Raw genomic sequence first — 15,486 nt, forward strand, 5'->3', positions numbered from 1 at the left:
ATTCTTTTATTTTTATGTTTTTCGATCTCTTAAAGTGAAAAAAAAGGAAGAATAACCATTCTAACTTTTTATTTTTAATTATATATAAAAAGGGTAAATATATTTAAAATTTTTTGATCATACTAGTTAGATTAATGATGAGGTAAAATGCCTAAATAATGTTAGGAACTAAAATGATTGTATCACTATAATTCAAATGAATAAAGTGATAATAACAACGTAGTAATGCTATAAAATAAAAGGATAGTTTTGCCCAAAATTTATTAACATGTTGAGTCGAATTACTTATAGGGGTGAAGTAACTAAAAGATAACGTTAGGGGGTAAACTGATAATAATGATATGGTTTAAGGGGGTAAACTGATAATAACCTTTTTTTTAATATAAGATGAGATAATTTGATATTTTCTGGATGCTAAGCAGCCAGTGTGTACCAAATTGAGACTAATCGATACACAAATTGTAGATTTTTCTTAACAAAAAAAAATGTGTACCAAGTTGTGTTTTTTTTTTTTTTTTTTAAGTGGGAGGCCTACTGAATACCAAGTTGTTTATGTATATACCGTTATTCTTTTTTAAACAGGGAGAGAGAAAGAGAGAAAAATATTTATCGATGCTAAGATTGCTGCCTACTTGGGATTAATCACTTAGTTTAGATACACAGATTTAAATTTACCGCGTTTAAAAACACAATAAGATTTATTGAATTTCATAAAGTGTATCCATAGATTTGTCATGTCTTCATCATAGTTCCAACAATTTCAATTATAGTAGGGTAATGTTGGATTATAAATATCTGAACCCTCCAAAGCAACTTTTCAATTTTTCTTATTTGATGCACCCCTAAAACAAAATGAACCTTAGTCACTTGTGAGGATTTATCATAATTGCTTTTGTGTCCAATTAGCTTGATGGAAAAAAAACAAAAGAGAAAAAATTCTAGTCAGCTCATAATTGGCAGACAAAAATAAAATTTGTATATGTTTTCCTTCACTTTTTCAAGTGAAGATGCATACTTCAATTTTACGAATTTCAATTGTTAAAATGCTGCATGATACCCTTTAAATTGCTTCAACCAAATGGTTGTACTTTTTTTTTTCCCTTATCCGATACGCGTTTGGAACTATTTTAAAATGGCAGACCACATATAGTGGCAGATAGTGGGAGGCAAAGTTTGAACCTTGACCTCCCACCCCACCAAAGCCTGCCATTGAATGAAAAGATAGTCAAACAATAAAAGGAATAAGAGAAACTACAGACCCCAGATGGCATGAAAGCCTTAATTCGTTTGACAAACAAATGTACAACCACAAGAAGCAAATGAGGAGCATGGAAAACTCCAGTAATGGAATTCCATTAAATGACGCTGCAACAGTTATTGAACTCACAATAGCTCATTATCACAAGAATTACAAACGAAGCCCCAGATCAGGCTGGAAGAGATGAACCTACAGTAGTGCTGTAGTGGCAAACTTGCTTTTATTTGCTAGCATGGTATTGTAATAGAAAACTGCCTCTTCCAGAGAGGTTTGATTTGTAATAATGCACAAAGGAATGAGTTGCTATTCGATTTTCTGCAAAACTGGGAAACAAACTACGATTAACCATCAACACTTGCCCATTTCTCGAGAGACCTATGCCGCATAAAGCTACAAAGAGATGCCTTTCTTGGTCTCAAGGCTGAGATCGAGAGTAGGATACAAAAGGTTGAGGCTCGGGGGAGAGATATTTGCTAGGATGGCTTTGGAGAGGTAGGCTTCAGTATTCTTTCTGCAAGCAACAAGTCATCCGGCGTGGTAACCTGCACGTTCATAAAGATCTCTGAGGAGTTGACATGTAATTCTTAGTAAGTCAGACGACTAGGAACAATTACATGGCAGCAATATATTAGCATCCAGGCATGTGATATGCTTATAACCAGGAATGTTAGGAATACCAAGATATCGGATATGCTGAAACAGAATAGTGGGAGTTCATGGGCTTGCCTTTTGGGGAAAAATGAAACAATCATAGTTTCATTACCTTGATATTTGTGTAGGATCCCTCAGTAATATAAACAGGATGTTTTAGGTGCTCCACTATGGATACATCATCAGTGACCTCAAGGCCCTCCCTGGAGGAAAATGGAAGTCCATTAAAACATAACATAACAATATTTAAAATTAAGAAGACAGAAAATAACTAATGTTTAGCCACCAAAATATTGATTACCTGTTAACAAGCTCAAAACCCTTTCTAAGCAAGTCAGGCTTGATAACCTGTAGAAGAAGTTTTATGGATATTTCATCGACCATGTATATGGCTAAAAATGTTTATGTCCTATCTATCTATCCCTATCATGATAAACCAGGAAACTTTTTAAGGTATCATAGCATAAAGAAATAAGATAAATATGCTTCCAATGGCAGACCTGTGGAGTCTGCATTTCCCATAATGTTTTCCTGTCTAGAGTCTTGACAACAAAATATTTACTATCAGCCTGCACAATGAATGGGAGACCTGTCAGATACCATAAGCATAGAGAAAGAGCAGAAATCTTTTAAACAATTCAAGTACTAGCATCTCAAGCCAGCATGAAAACTCTTTCTATCAGATTAGGGCTTTAGGCAAGCTAGCTAGTCAGTAAACTAGAGTGTAGGAGTCCCACTCACTTAACTCAATTCCCTCCTCATTTCAGAGTCCCACTCACTTGACTCACTTCCATGTCTCATTTCAGAGAGAACCTCAAAGTGGCTCTATTTCATCATATTCCAGCCATATCCCAATTCCACTCATTCAGTATCCATCATTGTCATGAAAGATGTCGTTTATAGTCCACAATTCTTTTGTAAATGTGGAAGGTTCAAAAAAACATCATATAATAATCCAGAAATTGCAATAGACAGATATAAGGGAGATTTGTAGTGATTTTTAATCTTTTCTGCTAGATAATCTAGTATTTTTATGCATGAAGATAGGTCATTGTGGTCGGAATATATTATGGGGAAGAAGAGTTATTCTTTAATATAAAAAGGCAATCCATCTCCAAATTGAATATAAAGCCACCTTTCTATTTGTTTACCTCACATACTTCACATCCCAAAAAGTGCTAAACTGTTTCATCAAATACACATTTTCATGCTTGTAGTTCCACTTAGTTCTTTACGATAAATGAGTACCACTTATGCGGTGGATGTGATTAGATTGTCTTCACTTGAATGGCATACTTCTATAAGTTTTAAACTCAGTTAAACCTTGCAATATAAGCAGATGTACCAGTCAAGCAAAATTCAGTCTTTGTCAATCTGGTCCTCCAAATTGAAAGTGTCATCCCCCCCTCTCCCCCCCACCCAACCCAAACAAGGATGCCAAATTCACTATAGCCATCAACTCAGTCCTTCTAATGTTTATCTTTTCAGTTTAATCCTTCAAATGTTGAAATATGTTCCAATAATCACCCTTCTGCTAGCAGTCATGCATGCAGAGTTTTTACAAAAATAGAAGGGTAAAGTGGAAGAGTTTGAAAGTTCAAGGATGAAATTCAACGAATTAGTTGTGACTTGTGAAAGGACTCAACTAGTATGAGACTATAATTTGAAGGCCAACTTGAATAATTTGATCTTTTAACGGTTTAATAGACAATTGTTTTGGAGGGCTTGATTGGAATCTGTTCTCCTTGATTAAACATTGACCAGTGAAATGTAAGACCAGTGAAATGTAATGACTAATTTTGCCTCGACCAGCTAAGTCAGTAGAGAGCAATCCATGCATCATGGTGTTGACTTACTACCATTGCACCTTCACTACTAGGAAAGAAGCTCTGAAACAAGCAATTTGAGACTTAACAATAACTCATCTTCCTCGGTATGGAATACATGTGCTCACAATTTGGGGTTCAATCAACTGAATAATCCAAAATCACGTACTGTATAAGCCAAATTGCTCAGAAACCTTAAAAAGCACTATAAAGCTAAGAATTATTATTCAGCCAGAATAAAAGCAGAGAAGTACTTTGGATCACTTCTTTCATCCAGACACAAAGTTCTGCCTCTGGTCATTTCATACCAGTCATTACTCTCTAAAATGGCCTAAGTAGACATTGCTGACGTCAAACTGGGATAGAATCAACTATCATGAAACATATGTACCTCTTTGATTGTGGCCTTAGAGGGTACACCAAGTACAGCAGCTCCAACCCTCAAAGCATCCTTTAGAACCTGCCATGATGCCACCGAAAGAGTAAATGGAGTATTGCAAGGCTGTTTCTTTGAGCATTTAATATTTAGGAGGGTAGATTCTAGAAAATAAGCCAGGGCAAAAATAGAATATGGAAGGATAGCATCCTACATTTAATATGCAGATGACAACAAAAATCTCCCCATAATATGCTCATGTCTAACTAGCATTAGATCCAATATTTTAAGTTTCTGAGTTTTACATTTTACATAGAAAATAGAAGACTGAATATAGGAATATTACAACTTCCTGATGCACATAACCAGCTAGGACAAACAGCATGATTAGTTTCAAATCACAGAGAAAAGGTTAAACAAGTATAACAGATAAAAGAAGTGAAGAATATAAAAGAATGGAAGAACATCAGATAAGCTTTTGGAGCTTGATAAGATATACACAAATACACCAAAAACAAAAAAAGATGAAATTCTATTCAAATGTGAAACTAATATTGTCCAGACATTCAATTAATAGAAAGAAGAGATAAGTTTAGATGATGACAATACCTTCCCTACATCCTCAGCTAATACCAGAGGTCTCGCAGAATCATGGATGCAAACAAGTTCTGTACTTGAATCAACTGCCTAAGCAAAAATAGCCATGTATGAATAAGATAGATAACCATTGCTGTGAATTTCATAGGAGCATGAAGAATTGCAGATGAAGTGCCACATTTGGAATCAGCAAGCATTGCATCGGGTAATCATGAATTTTGGGGTTAAGAACTAAAAGTCAACTTGTCTTCTATTCAATTGCAAAAGGTCAATACCAAAGGATGCTTGACTAGAGACAAGTACCCACACATCTACTGGAAAGTTGATGACCATAGTTTCAATATTAGCATGCAGATGAATCGCATAGGAGAACTTCCATTACGTTCCTAAGGACAAGTACTATATGGAGAATAAGACTGATATAAATATCTTCTAGGACCCAAAGAGACTCTGACAAGGAACTCAGATAGTATTTACACTGTAATATATAAATATCAGTATATTTTCTTGTTGTGTAAAAGCAGATGTGTGCTGTAACTTCAAAGTGAAAAAGATGGAATAAGTGAAATCGAAATGAGCAAGTTTTCATGTGGTCTTCAATATGTAAAATTCTTTTGTACTAAGAAGCAAAACCATCAATGGGAACATTGAGTTGAGATGAAACTTTCTTACATCGACCCTAGGAAAAAGGTATAAGCAACCCAAAGTTAAAAGATCACGAAGAACATCAACCACTTTTAATCACAATCAATCATTGTAACGAGTTTTGCACAAAAACCTTCGAAACGTGATACAGCATATATAGTTCATTTGAGTGCCCTTTGACAACATATTCTATTAGACCAAGATACCATATCTGTACCTGTAGGCCACTATACACAGAGTCTTGTCTCTCCTTTCCAGGCAATGCAAACTTCATATCCACGTGGATCTTCTCTTTTGCATCTGAGGTAAGGAATTTAGACTAATTAACTGTTATATCAGTAAGAGAGAATAACTAAACAGACGAAGGTCTACATACCTTCAAAGATATCTTGATAAGAAGGATCGCATACCACAACAATTTCCCTTACTTCAGGCAGAGCGCAGAAGGTAAAGAAACTAAAATGCAAGTCATCCAATAAACAACTCAGAGAGTGAAGGTTAGCCAAGAACAGCAAACAACCATGGGAAATATTTACTCTGACTCTGAGATGAAGTTCTTTCTTTTTCTTAATGAATGTGAACCCAACCACAACAGGTTTCATCTAGAAGATAATTCCACTAAGAGTTGAGTACACTGATGTTTAGACTCTAAACGATCAGATACTAGTAAGAATATATGCAAGTGAAATCTTGCTTTAACATTGGCATGGTTGCAGATTGGAATTAGATCAGATCTCCCTGTTATGGACAGAAACTTAAAAGTGGGATGGACTTAAACTACTCATAAAAATGGAGAGGATAAACAAGGATATTTTCTCTGAAATTCTTAACGGGCCCAGAAATATAGCTCTGTCAACCTTGCAAATAAAACAAATAATGTAGGGCTCAGAAATTCTAATAAACTCATATAGTTTATTTTAATGACTTCAATTTTGTAAATTTTCAAAGAGGAATTTTGGTTCCTTTTTTCAGAAGATCTCAACAGACCTCATTCTGACTCATTGGCTTTCATAGCTATCAGGCTTGAGTTGGAGCGGTAGCTGTTTACCTGTACAATGCGATAGGTTGGCCTAGAAGTGGAAGATACTGCTTTGGCATGCTAGCCTATTCACACAAAAGAGATTAAATCCATCATCTGACAGTGAAAATCATTAATGCAAAGCGCTGAAAATCCATCACGAGCCAATGATGCAAAGCGCTGAAAATCATTATAGAGTAAACATCCCTTATCCTGGATTTCCGGATACGGGGCAGGAGCGGTCCTCAGACGACCGCTCCTGAACGGTCTCCTCACAATAAAAAACGTGAGGAGACAAATGAGCCAAGTCAGCAAGGCTGAAGCAGGGCACAAAAACGATGCCGTTCCAAATAAAAAAATGTTGACTTCTAAACGGGAGCAGACGGAGCAAACGGAAGAGAATTGGTTTTTGAAATTCAAGTTGAAATTTTGAATTAGCCGCAGAAAACAAAACTGAGGGAAGCGTTTTCATGTGCTTGTGAAGGTAATCTACTCTGACCAACCACTCACTGAAAGCAGAAAGCTGAAGTTCAGGTGGGATTCAACCTACTAGGTGTTTCTAGGTGAAGTGGGTGTAGTCTACTCTGATGAAGGTAGCAATTGACAGAAAAGTGGGTGGAGAGGCAGGCGGCATGGAAGAATCAAACAGAGATGAAGCCAAAGTTTATCCGTAAAACTGAATAGCAGAAGCAGTTGTGGTCTCCAATTGGGTATAAGAGTGTTGTATGTATTCTGAATGCGTGCAAGAGCGGCGGTAAGGTAGAAGCAAATAGAGGAAATTCAGCATCTCACGAAACCAGATTTTGTCCTTCAACTTAATAGCAGAAGCAGCTACGTCTCCGACTTCGGTGAAACGTGAAGCGTATTAGCAGACCAAGGTAACATGACTGAACCATGTCAGTAATTGTGACCAATAATTTATCACCCAAATGCACATCTGTTAAAGGAAGGCTGAAATTAGAGTCACTGAAGACATAATATGAAAATGATAGAAGAATAGTGAAGTTGTACTGTATTTGTATGTGTGTACCGTATCTGTGTGTGTGTGAGCATTCAGCTTTTCAGTGATGGACTATAATGGGATAGTAGTTTTTGGAAGACCTAGGGTTATGTATTCAAGTAAACCGTCGACTGGAATTAGGGAAAGATGAGAGAAATAAAGTCACATTTAACAAGTGAATGAATATACATCCTGTTGTAAATTAGTTACATGTTATAGCCACCGTATTACAATTGATATGAATCATTGTGCATCTAGTAATTGGTCCATGCTCATGGAGCAATATTAGTTTGCCCCTCTCCTGACCATATAGTGTGTATAAAATGGAGGCGTAGAGTTGAATGAGGTGAAGCAGAGGAAAAGACACATATGTGAATAATAAATGGGTGAACCTTGTGTTGTAAGTCAATTACATGATGTAAGAAATATATTACAATGAGTAGAAAGTAGGGTTATGTATTCAAGTAAACCATCGACTAGAATTAGGGAAAGATGAGAGAAACAAAGTCACATTTAACAAGTGAATGAATATACATCTTGTTGTAAATTAGTTACATGTTATAGCCACCGTATTACAATTGATATGAATTATTGTGCATCTAGTAATTGGTCCATGCTCATGGAGCAATATTAGTTTGCCCCTCTCCTAACCATACAGTGTGTATAAAATAGAGGCGCAGAGTTGAATGAGGTGAAACAGAGGAAAAGACACATATGTGAATAATAAATGGGTGAACCTTGTGTTGTAAGTCAATTACATGATGTAAGAAATATATTACAATGAGTAGAAAGTACTTGTTTGGCCCTCAAAATGTAGAAAAAGTAGAAAATGTGGAGTTGGTTTATGCGGTTGTCATTAACGAATGACATAAGGTCCAGTAAGTTAAAGAATCTAGAATCAAAATATAATCACCAGCGTGGATGTACATACAGTTAAAATAGACTTACATCGTGTGACCAATACATTACAGTCCGTATAAGTTAGTGTACATGGAGTTGTATTTGTACATAGATAATGTCGTTGTCTTAGAGTAAAAGTAAGGTGATGTGAATCATTAATCATATTGATAAGCGTAATAATAGGATTTGGTATACGAGTAATGTGTGATTCATAACACATTATAAATGGTAATATACATTTATATTGTCGTTTATGTACATACTATTCATGAAATGTTGCAAATTAGGGTGTTTGATGCATAATTGGCAGGAGTAGAAGTAATGGATTACAGCAAATTGGCAGAAAATGGGACCCCTGAATTAGGAATGGAGTTCAACAGTGAAGAGGATGCGTACAAGTTTTACAACAAGTATGCCTTTAAAATGGGTTTCAGTGTACGTAAAGACTATCTGAATAAAGATAAAGACGGCGTGACCACGTCTAGGAGATATAGTTGCTGCAAGGAAGGTGTGAAACGCAAGTACGAAGGTGATGTGATGCCAAAGAGGACACGAGCGCCGATGAAAACAGGGTGTGGAGCTAAGATGGTTATCGTGTTGTTTAGAGGGACAATGAAGTACCGTGTGCATGACCTTGTCTTAGAGCATAATCATGAGTTGCACATTGCTCAATGTGCTCACATGATGCCATCACAAAGAAAAGTGAGTGTGGCTCAAGGATTCCAAGCTGAAATAAGCGAGGATGCTGGGCTTTCATTGAAACAGAGCCATGAGCTTATGGGAACGGAAGCAGGTGGAATGGGTAATGTGGGATATACTCGGGATGATCTTAAACGATATCTTCGAACGAGACGGGAAAGGAGCTTGAAATATGGAGAAGCAGGTAGCATGCTGAATTATTTTCAAGAGCAAACACTCGAGAATCCATCCTTTTTTCATGCCGTACAGCTGGACTGTGAAGAGCAGATAACGAATATCTTTTGGGCTGATGCAGGAATGTTAATTGACTACAACTTTTTTGGAGACGTAGTCACATTCGACACAACCTACAAAACAAATAAAGAATACCGGCCACTTGGAGTATTTGTGGGTTTTAACCAGCATAGGCAAATTGTGATATTCGGTGCTGCCCTTATGTATGATGAGACGATAGATTCTTTCAAATGGGTGTTTGGTACATTTTTAGAAGCAATGTGCGGAAAACATCCAAGTACCATACTAACCGACCAAGATCACGCCATGGCAGCCGCTCTTTCAATTGTCATGCCTGAAACATTTCACGGTCTATGTACGTTTCACATAAGGCGTAATTTTATGAAACATCTTGGCAATCACTACAAGGAAAATAGTGATCTTCCATACATGTTTGGTGCCTGCATGTATGAGTTTGAAGAAGTGGAACAATTCAATAGGGTGTGGGAGGCGATGGTGAAGAAACACAATCTTGAAAATAATGAATGGCTCTCAGGGTTGTACAAAATTCGTGATAAATGGGCAAGGTGCATGATGAAAGAAAGATGGACCGCGGGAATGCGAAGCACCCAACTCAGCGAAAGCCTAAATGCAGCAATTAAAAATCATTTGAAACTGGATCATGACCTTGTGCAGTTCTTTAGACATTTCAATCGGGTGGTTGATGAAAAGAGATATAATGAACTGATCGCAGAATATGAAATGAGGCAAAAGCTCCCCATGGTAGGGTTAAGACAAACACCTATGCTTGTGCATGCATCAGAGACGTATTCACCAACCGTATTTGTTGCATTCCAAAATGAATATGGTGAGTCAACAGCTATGGTTATATTGAGACAACAAGATGCAGCGATGTTTGTGGAGTTTACGGTCATGAGGTATGATGGAGGACCTGAAAGAACAGTAGTATTCAATCGGAATGATCTAAGTGTACGTTGCAGTTGCAAAAAATACGAGAATGAAGGCATTTTATGTGGGCACGCGTTGAAGGTGTTTGATACCGTGGGCATAAAAATAATTCCTCTTGAATACATTAAGAGGCGATGGACAAAAAGAGCTCGGGCTGGAGACTGTTTTGATCGGCGAGGACAGGAAGTTGTGACTGATCCTAAAGTCATGATTTCAACTCGTTATCGGGAGCTCGCTCCAGCCATGATTAAGGTCGCAACTCGAGCAGCAATGTCGGAGGACACCAGCAAAGTAGCAATCACTGTCATATCCGATTTGTCAAAGAGAGTTGAGCTCCTCCTCTCAGAAAGTGAAGAGCAACCTTTGCAAAATCAAAAAAATCTGAATATGGAGGAACGAGATAAAATTGAAATTGTAAATGAAATGGGGGAGGCAGTAGTCGCAAGAGGCATTAAAAAACGAGGCTGTGGGAAGAAAAGTAGAGTGATGCGAAGTTGGGTCGATAAATTTGACAGAGTAAAAAGAAAATCTAGATTATCAAGGACTACACAGACTACGGTATGGATCAAAATTTGGTACTTGGGAAACATTTATGCTAAAATTAAGTTATTGTTATACTATTAACTAAAGTTTAGGTAACATTCATTATGAAATAATATTATTACCGTGTCAATACTGTAGGTCTCAGAATCGGAGCCGACATCGGTTTCATTTGAGGAATACATGTTTATGGGATGCCGTTCATCTACTGACTCTGTTTCGGTTAGTATAAAAGGGACATGACTCTTGCTTTTATCTGGATGTTTCTAACAGCCTAAATAGTTACATTGATGTTACATTATGTGATAATGTTGTTACGGCCGTCATCCCTCCTGATATACGTATTTTATTTGTGTTATACAATGATTTTGCCCATACGAAACTTGTAGACGCATTCAATGAGTCAGACAGTGAATGGCCCTCCAAATGCTGTTGCTCCCGATATCGATGAAAATCAAACGGTATGCATACATTTAGTAGTTAAAATAAAACCTTCTTGTTCATGTAATAGAGCTACCTTTTTTTCTTTAATTGTAACGGTGAGCTCCCGAAGGCTGTCAAATCATGCAAATTATGTAATTAATGTATGCTCGCTTTAATAACGTATTATTTTTTATTATTTCAAGGTCCACCGTTTCGCTAATCAGGGGCCTCCTGCAAGTGTCCCTACAGAATGGATGCATCCCAGATTTTCTATTTTTTCCAAGCATAACTCCGTCAGAGATGTCTTAATGGTCTGATATATCATTTTTGTTATAATGTCTAGTCCAATTTAACTTTATAAGTGAGCAATATAGGCACTGGTAATGATTTGTTGACAGTCGATTACTTATATTATATAATGTAGGAGGAGCGTGGGGCAATTTCAACACACTGTGATGTTGATGCATATCATGCATTTGCACCATCACCTCAGGTGACAAATTTTTATCGTTACAGCACATATTTATGTAATGTTATTAATTGGAGACTTGGACATCGTATATCATTAATCATATGTTTTATTAATAATATTTGCTGATTTGCCATCGTTACGCATTTCAGGGAAGAAATAACACACAGGGATTGCAACTACGCGTTGACGTCGCCTCCCCCCAAAATGAGGTTGATGAATGATGTGTAACTGTACATTTTGAACGAGACATTAAGTGGTTATCCCAACTTGAGAATGCTGCATATGTACGTTACAAGCAGTTAGTAAGCTGTTACAACTTATTGACGAGGTTATACAGGCACCATTGATGTTTCACTCTTTTCAAATTTAGACAAGTGGATTACAATGCAACAAAAAGGAAGAACGAACAGTACACAATGGGTTACAACCAGTTAGGGATCTGTTACTGTTACGTTACAACTAATTACGACTGTTTAACAATCATGATTAATATCCAAATATGGTAAGCAATTTGTTTGAGTAGAGATTATAATGAGTATAGTTTTACCGCTACCCTAACAAACATTGAACTACATCTCTTGTTATCAGTTGTATCCCATACAACACCTGGGAACGCCGTCATGCATTAGACAATGGGGTATGTACCTTTGAAAGTCATCGTCGCTTGATTCAGTAAAGTCAGATAGGTCCGGATCGGATATAAGCATGGGATCTGCTAAAATGTGCTGAACATTAAATTGTTTTCCAATACCATGTTTTTTTGCGGCCTGGATCTCGTGGAACCTGTGAAGCCTACGCTCCGTCTGCATAACTTCTCGCTGTAGTCTGTGTAATACGCTTGCATCATTGGCTTGTGGTCCTATAACAAGATCCGCTGACCTTGTTCTCGGGATGCGGATGCAATGCCAGCGACAAAATACCTCTAATTCCATTCTTCGCTCACGAACAGGCTCCCATATGGGTTCATGGTCCATAACGAAATAGCCATGCGGTAGATGATCGTTGACGGTATTTTTAAAAATGTGACCAGCTAGTCCCAGAGAATTGTTGGTGTTAAGTGGAGCGTTCCTGAACTCGCGTTTGGTACCATATAAAATCCTCCCATCTGGTGTTTCATACTTGCTTATGGCATTTGTTGGATCCAATGATACTTTCCGTCTTTTTTGCCGAACATTTGATGGTGAGCTTGTATGAGACCCTTCGTTTGTGGATTGCATGACTATGCTAATACCTACTGTTTTTTGGTTGGATGAAAGGAAGGATCTACTGATAAAGAATTAGGTGATAGAAAAAAAGAGGTAGAAATTTTAAACAGAGCACCTATTTAAGACCATGCATAGTAAATGGTTTCTTCCGACAACTTGACCAACTGCTTGCTATGTCATTTCATGTTGTTCTCCACGGGATGGTACTCCTGGGTGAGTAGATGAAGGCATGACACCACCTATTAACGAGACAATAGACTCAACGTGTAGTCAAATGTATAGTGTGTGGATGAAATAATTGTTGAATTTGATTCGACCATGACCTGTACTCCAAGAACAATTGGGTCAGGTGAATACCCAATTATTCATCAGTCACCTTACTTTTCCTGTGTAACAAGAAGTTACCACCAGTATTTACGTAAATTACAGGACGTTAATAAGATGTTACCTCTTATTGATGTTCTTGTACAGGCACCTTGTCATTTGCCTATATGTTAAAATTTAGACAATTTGTTTACAATTGTATTAACGATAAGTATTACAGATAGTATTACAGGCACTTCAATATGTATTACTCATTCAGTACAGAAATGAACTTGATATTGGCGGCTTGGCTTGGTTCCACATGACCACATAATAAGTAACAGTTTCGCAGAAGAACATGATACTTCGTTGGGACAAGTAATTTGAAAGTAGGGTAACTAATATTTAAAATGCAACAAATTTTGATTACGCCATGTACATGTTGAGTTACAACCAGTTATGTATATGTTACAATTGATTACAACTAATGAATATGCAAACGGCAGTTTTTCGTCTTATCTAGTTAAATCTACTGATATTACAACTAGAAATTCCCTGATATTACAACTAGTGATACTACAACTAGTTAATATCCGATGAACCTTTCCTCTTCTCTCGTTTGCGCAATTGCGCTTGGCACAAACAATAAGTCCGGCCCTCTAACACATACAATTTCTTAGACACTTTATTAAGTGTCTATTGAGAACATAGAGATGGTCGATTCGAACCCCAAAATAATTGATGTAGCGAGGCCTTCTCGAACATCTCATTAAATTAGCGAGATCTTCTCGAACATCATGCAACCTACTGGCTGCTATTTGGCACCCAAGAGCTTGATTTCAGTGTGAACCCTCTATTGATGACACTGCAATTGAGGTTAGAGGAGGGTTGAAGAATACTAATAATAAATTTCATGCACGGGTTCATTGCCACCCAGACGGTAGAATGAAATAGGAAGTGTGAAGTTATTGAAAATGAAAAATGTTTGTGTAGTAGTGAAAGGTTGACGGAAAAATCTTTGTTGTTGAGGGATATACTACTGCAACCGCGCCCTTTTATAGTCCGCAGGACCCTCACAATGTAGTAAAATATCACTGGACAACGCATTCCAGACCAAACAATTTTGTCGTGGCAGTGGAAGCTGTAGAGTTCGATGCATGCCATTGAATTGTGTCAAATCTGTTCACACAATAAAACATATTTTGCAGCTTTTGTCATGAAATGACCTGTACACCAATATTAAGGGTCATGTGGATAAACAGTTACACATCAGTGACCTGTACGTTTCACTATGTACGGATTGCGTTACAACCAGTTAGCTGTATGTTACAATTTATTATAACTAATGAATTTGCAATCAGCAGCTTTTCGTTTGCTCTATTTAAAACTGAATAATATTCCAACTAAATATTCCCCGATATTACAACTAGTAATAATACAACTAGTTAATATTCGATGAATCTTTTCTCTTCTCTTGTTTGTGCTATTGCCCTTGGTAGAAACGATAATTCCTCCCACTGACACATTAAATTTCTTAGACACTTTATTAAGTATCTATTGAGAATAGTTACGATGATCGTTTCGAACCCCAAAACATTGCGTAGCGAGACTTTCTCGAACATCTCATTAAAATAATGAGATCTTCACGAACGCATATGAGGGCAACTAGTACATCACGGGAGAAGAGACTGTAGACCCACATGCAGTGCCTGAACCATGTCGGATAAGTTTTGTTACGTTTCCAGGCCAGATTTGTTGTACCGACAGTGAATATACGTGTTACGTGCTGTTGCCAATCGTTTACAGATTTCAACACATGTTTGCAGCTTTTATCATATTTTGGTCCTGTCCACCAACTTTTAAGAGTCACGTGGATACAGAGTTACACCTTAGATTCATGTACATTTCACTGTGTGCATGCACAGTTACACTGTCACAGGGAGGTATGACAGCCCAAATTATGCAACAGTTTCTTGGCCAAGAGTCAGATGTGTAACACTCTATGACCTTGGTCGGTGTATGACCCAAATTTACTACCTCTATGACCGGTTCGTACCTCCTTCTGCTCCAATGCTCTATAGGAGATTTCAAATTCGACCAGAAATTTTATGTATGTTGTAACTCAGAACGAACAAAGAGGTAAATAATAACTTACGAATTGTAACAATATATGAACAGTTTGTCAATCGTATGGACAAAATTTGTTGAACTATATTTTTAGTATCGATACATAAAATAATAAGTGTTACGTCGTGTCACTAATCAGCATCAGAAAATAAAATACCAATTGGGCAATTTTTATCATGGTAAGACCTGTATTGCAACATTAAGGGTACCGATGTGAATACTGAGTTACACATTAGTGACCTTAATTTCGACATTGTGCATACA

The 15,486-nt window shown here is 37.2% G+C and overlaps 2 protein-coding genes across 3 annotated transcripts; one reads left to right on the forward strand and one right to left on the reverse strand.

Moving 5' to 3' along the window:
• Positions 1-1,320: 1,320 nt before the first annotated feature.
• On the reverse strand, positions 1,321-6,545 carry LOC140036878 (2-C-methyl-D-erythritol 4-phosphate cytidylyltransferase, chloroplastic-like). 2 transcript variants are annotated; one of them, XM_072079910.1, is made up of 9 exons: positions 6,402-6,545; positions 5,730-5,809; positions 5,571-5,653; positions 4,721-4,798; positions 4,127-4,195; positions 2,410-2,478; positions 2,211-2,257; positions 2,022-2,112; positions 1,321-1,800 (listed from the first exon to the last, which is right to left on the reverse strand). In XM_072079910.1, the coding sequence occupies exons 1-9, from the start codon at positions 6,449-6,451 to the stop codon at positions 1,732-1,734; spliced, it is 636 nt and encodes a 211-aa protein (XP_071936011.1). In that variant the 5' UTR covers positions 6,452-6,545; the 3' UTR covers positions 1,321-1,731. The 2 variants fall into 2 exon arrangements, with proteins under 2 accessions (XP_071936011.1, XP_071936010.1); XM_072079909.1 differs by lacking the exon at positions 6,402-6,545 and having other exon boundaries at positions 5,730-6,086.
• Positions 6,546-8,597: 2,052 nt separating this feature from the next.
• LOC140037224 (protein FAR1-RELATED SEQUENCE 5-like) lies at positions 8,598-12,027 on the forward strand. Its single transcript, XM_072081413.1, has 6 exons — positions 8,598-10,710; positions 10,834-10,914; positions 11,082-11,153; positions 11,319-11,426; positions 11,540-11,608; positions 11,737-12,027. The coding sequence occupies exons 1-6, from the start codon at positions 8,638-8,640 to the stop codon at positions 11,806-11,808; spliced, it is 2,475 nt and encodes an 824-aa protein (XP_071937514.1). The 5' UTR covers positions 8,598-8,637; the 3' UTR covers positions 11,809-12,027.
• The last annotated feature ends 3,459 nt before the right edge of the window (positions 12,028-15,486 follow it).

This window comes from Coffea arabica, chromosome 2e (genome assembly GCF_036785885.1).
Source record: "Coffea arabica cultivar ET-39 chromosome 2e, Coffea Arabica ET-39 HiFi, whole genome shotgun sequence".
Lineage (NCBI taxonomy): Eukaryota > Viridiplantae > Streptophyta > Magnoliopsida > Gentianales > Rubiaceae > Coffea > Coffea arabica.

Coding starts and splice junctions, on each gene's coding strand:
- LOC140036878 (XM_072079909.1), bottom strand. CDS start 5,955: ATGAAACCTGTTGTGGTTGGGTTCACATTCATTAAGAAAAAGAAAGAA. Junction 5,654..5,729: donor TTATCAAGATATCTTTGAAG/GTATGTAGACCT, acceptor TCCTTACCTCAG/ATGCAAAAGAGAAGATCCAC. Junction 2,479..4,126: donor CTAAGGCCACAATCAAAGAG/GTACATATGTTT, acceptor TTCATTGTGCAG/GCTGATAGTAAATATTTTGT.
- LOC140037224 (XM_072081413.1), top strand. CDS start 8,638: ATGGAGTTCAACAGTGAAGAGGATGCGTACAAGTTTTACAACAAGTAT. Junction 10,711..10,833: donor CAAGGACTACACAGACTACG/GTATGGATCAAA, acceptor TCAATACTGTAG/GTCTCAGAATCGGAGCCGAC. Junction 11,154..11,318: donor ATATCGATGAAAATCAAACG/GTATGCATACAT, acceptor TATTATTTCAAG/GTCCACCGTTTCGCTAATCA.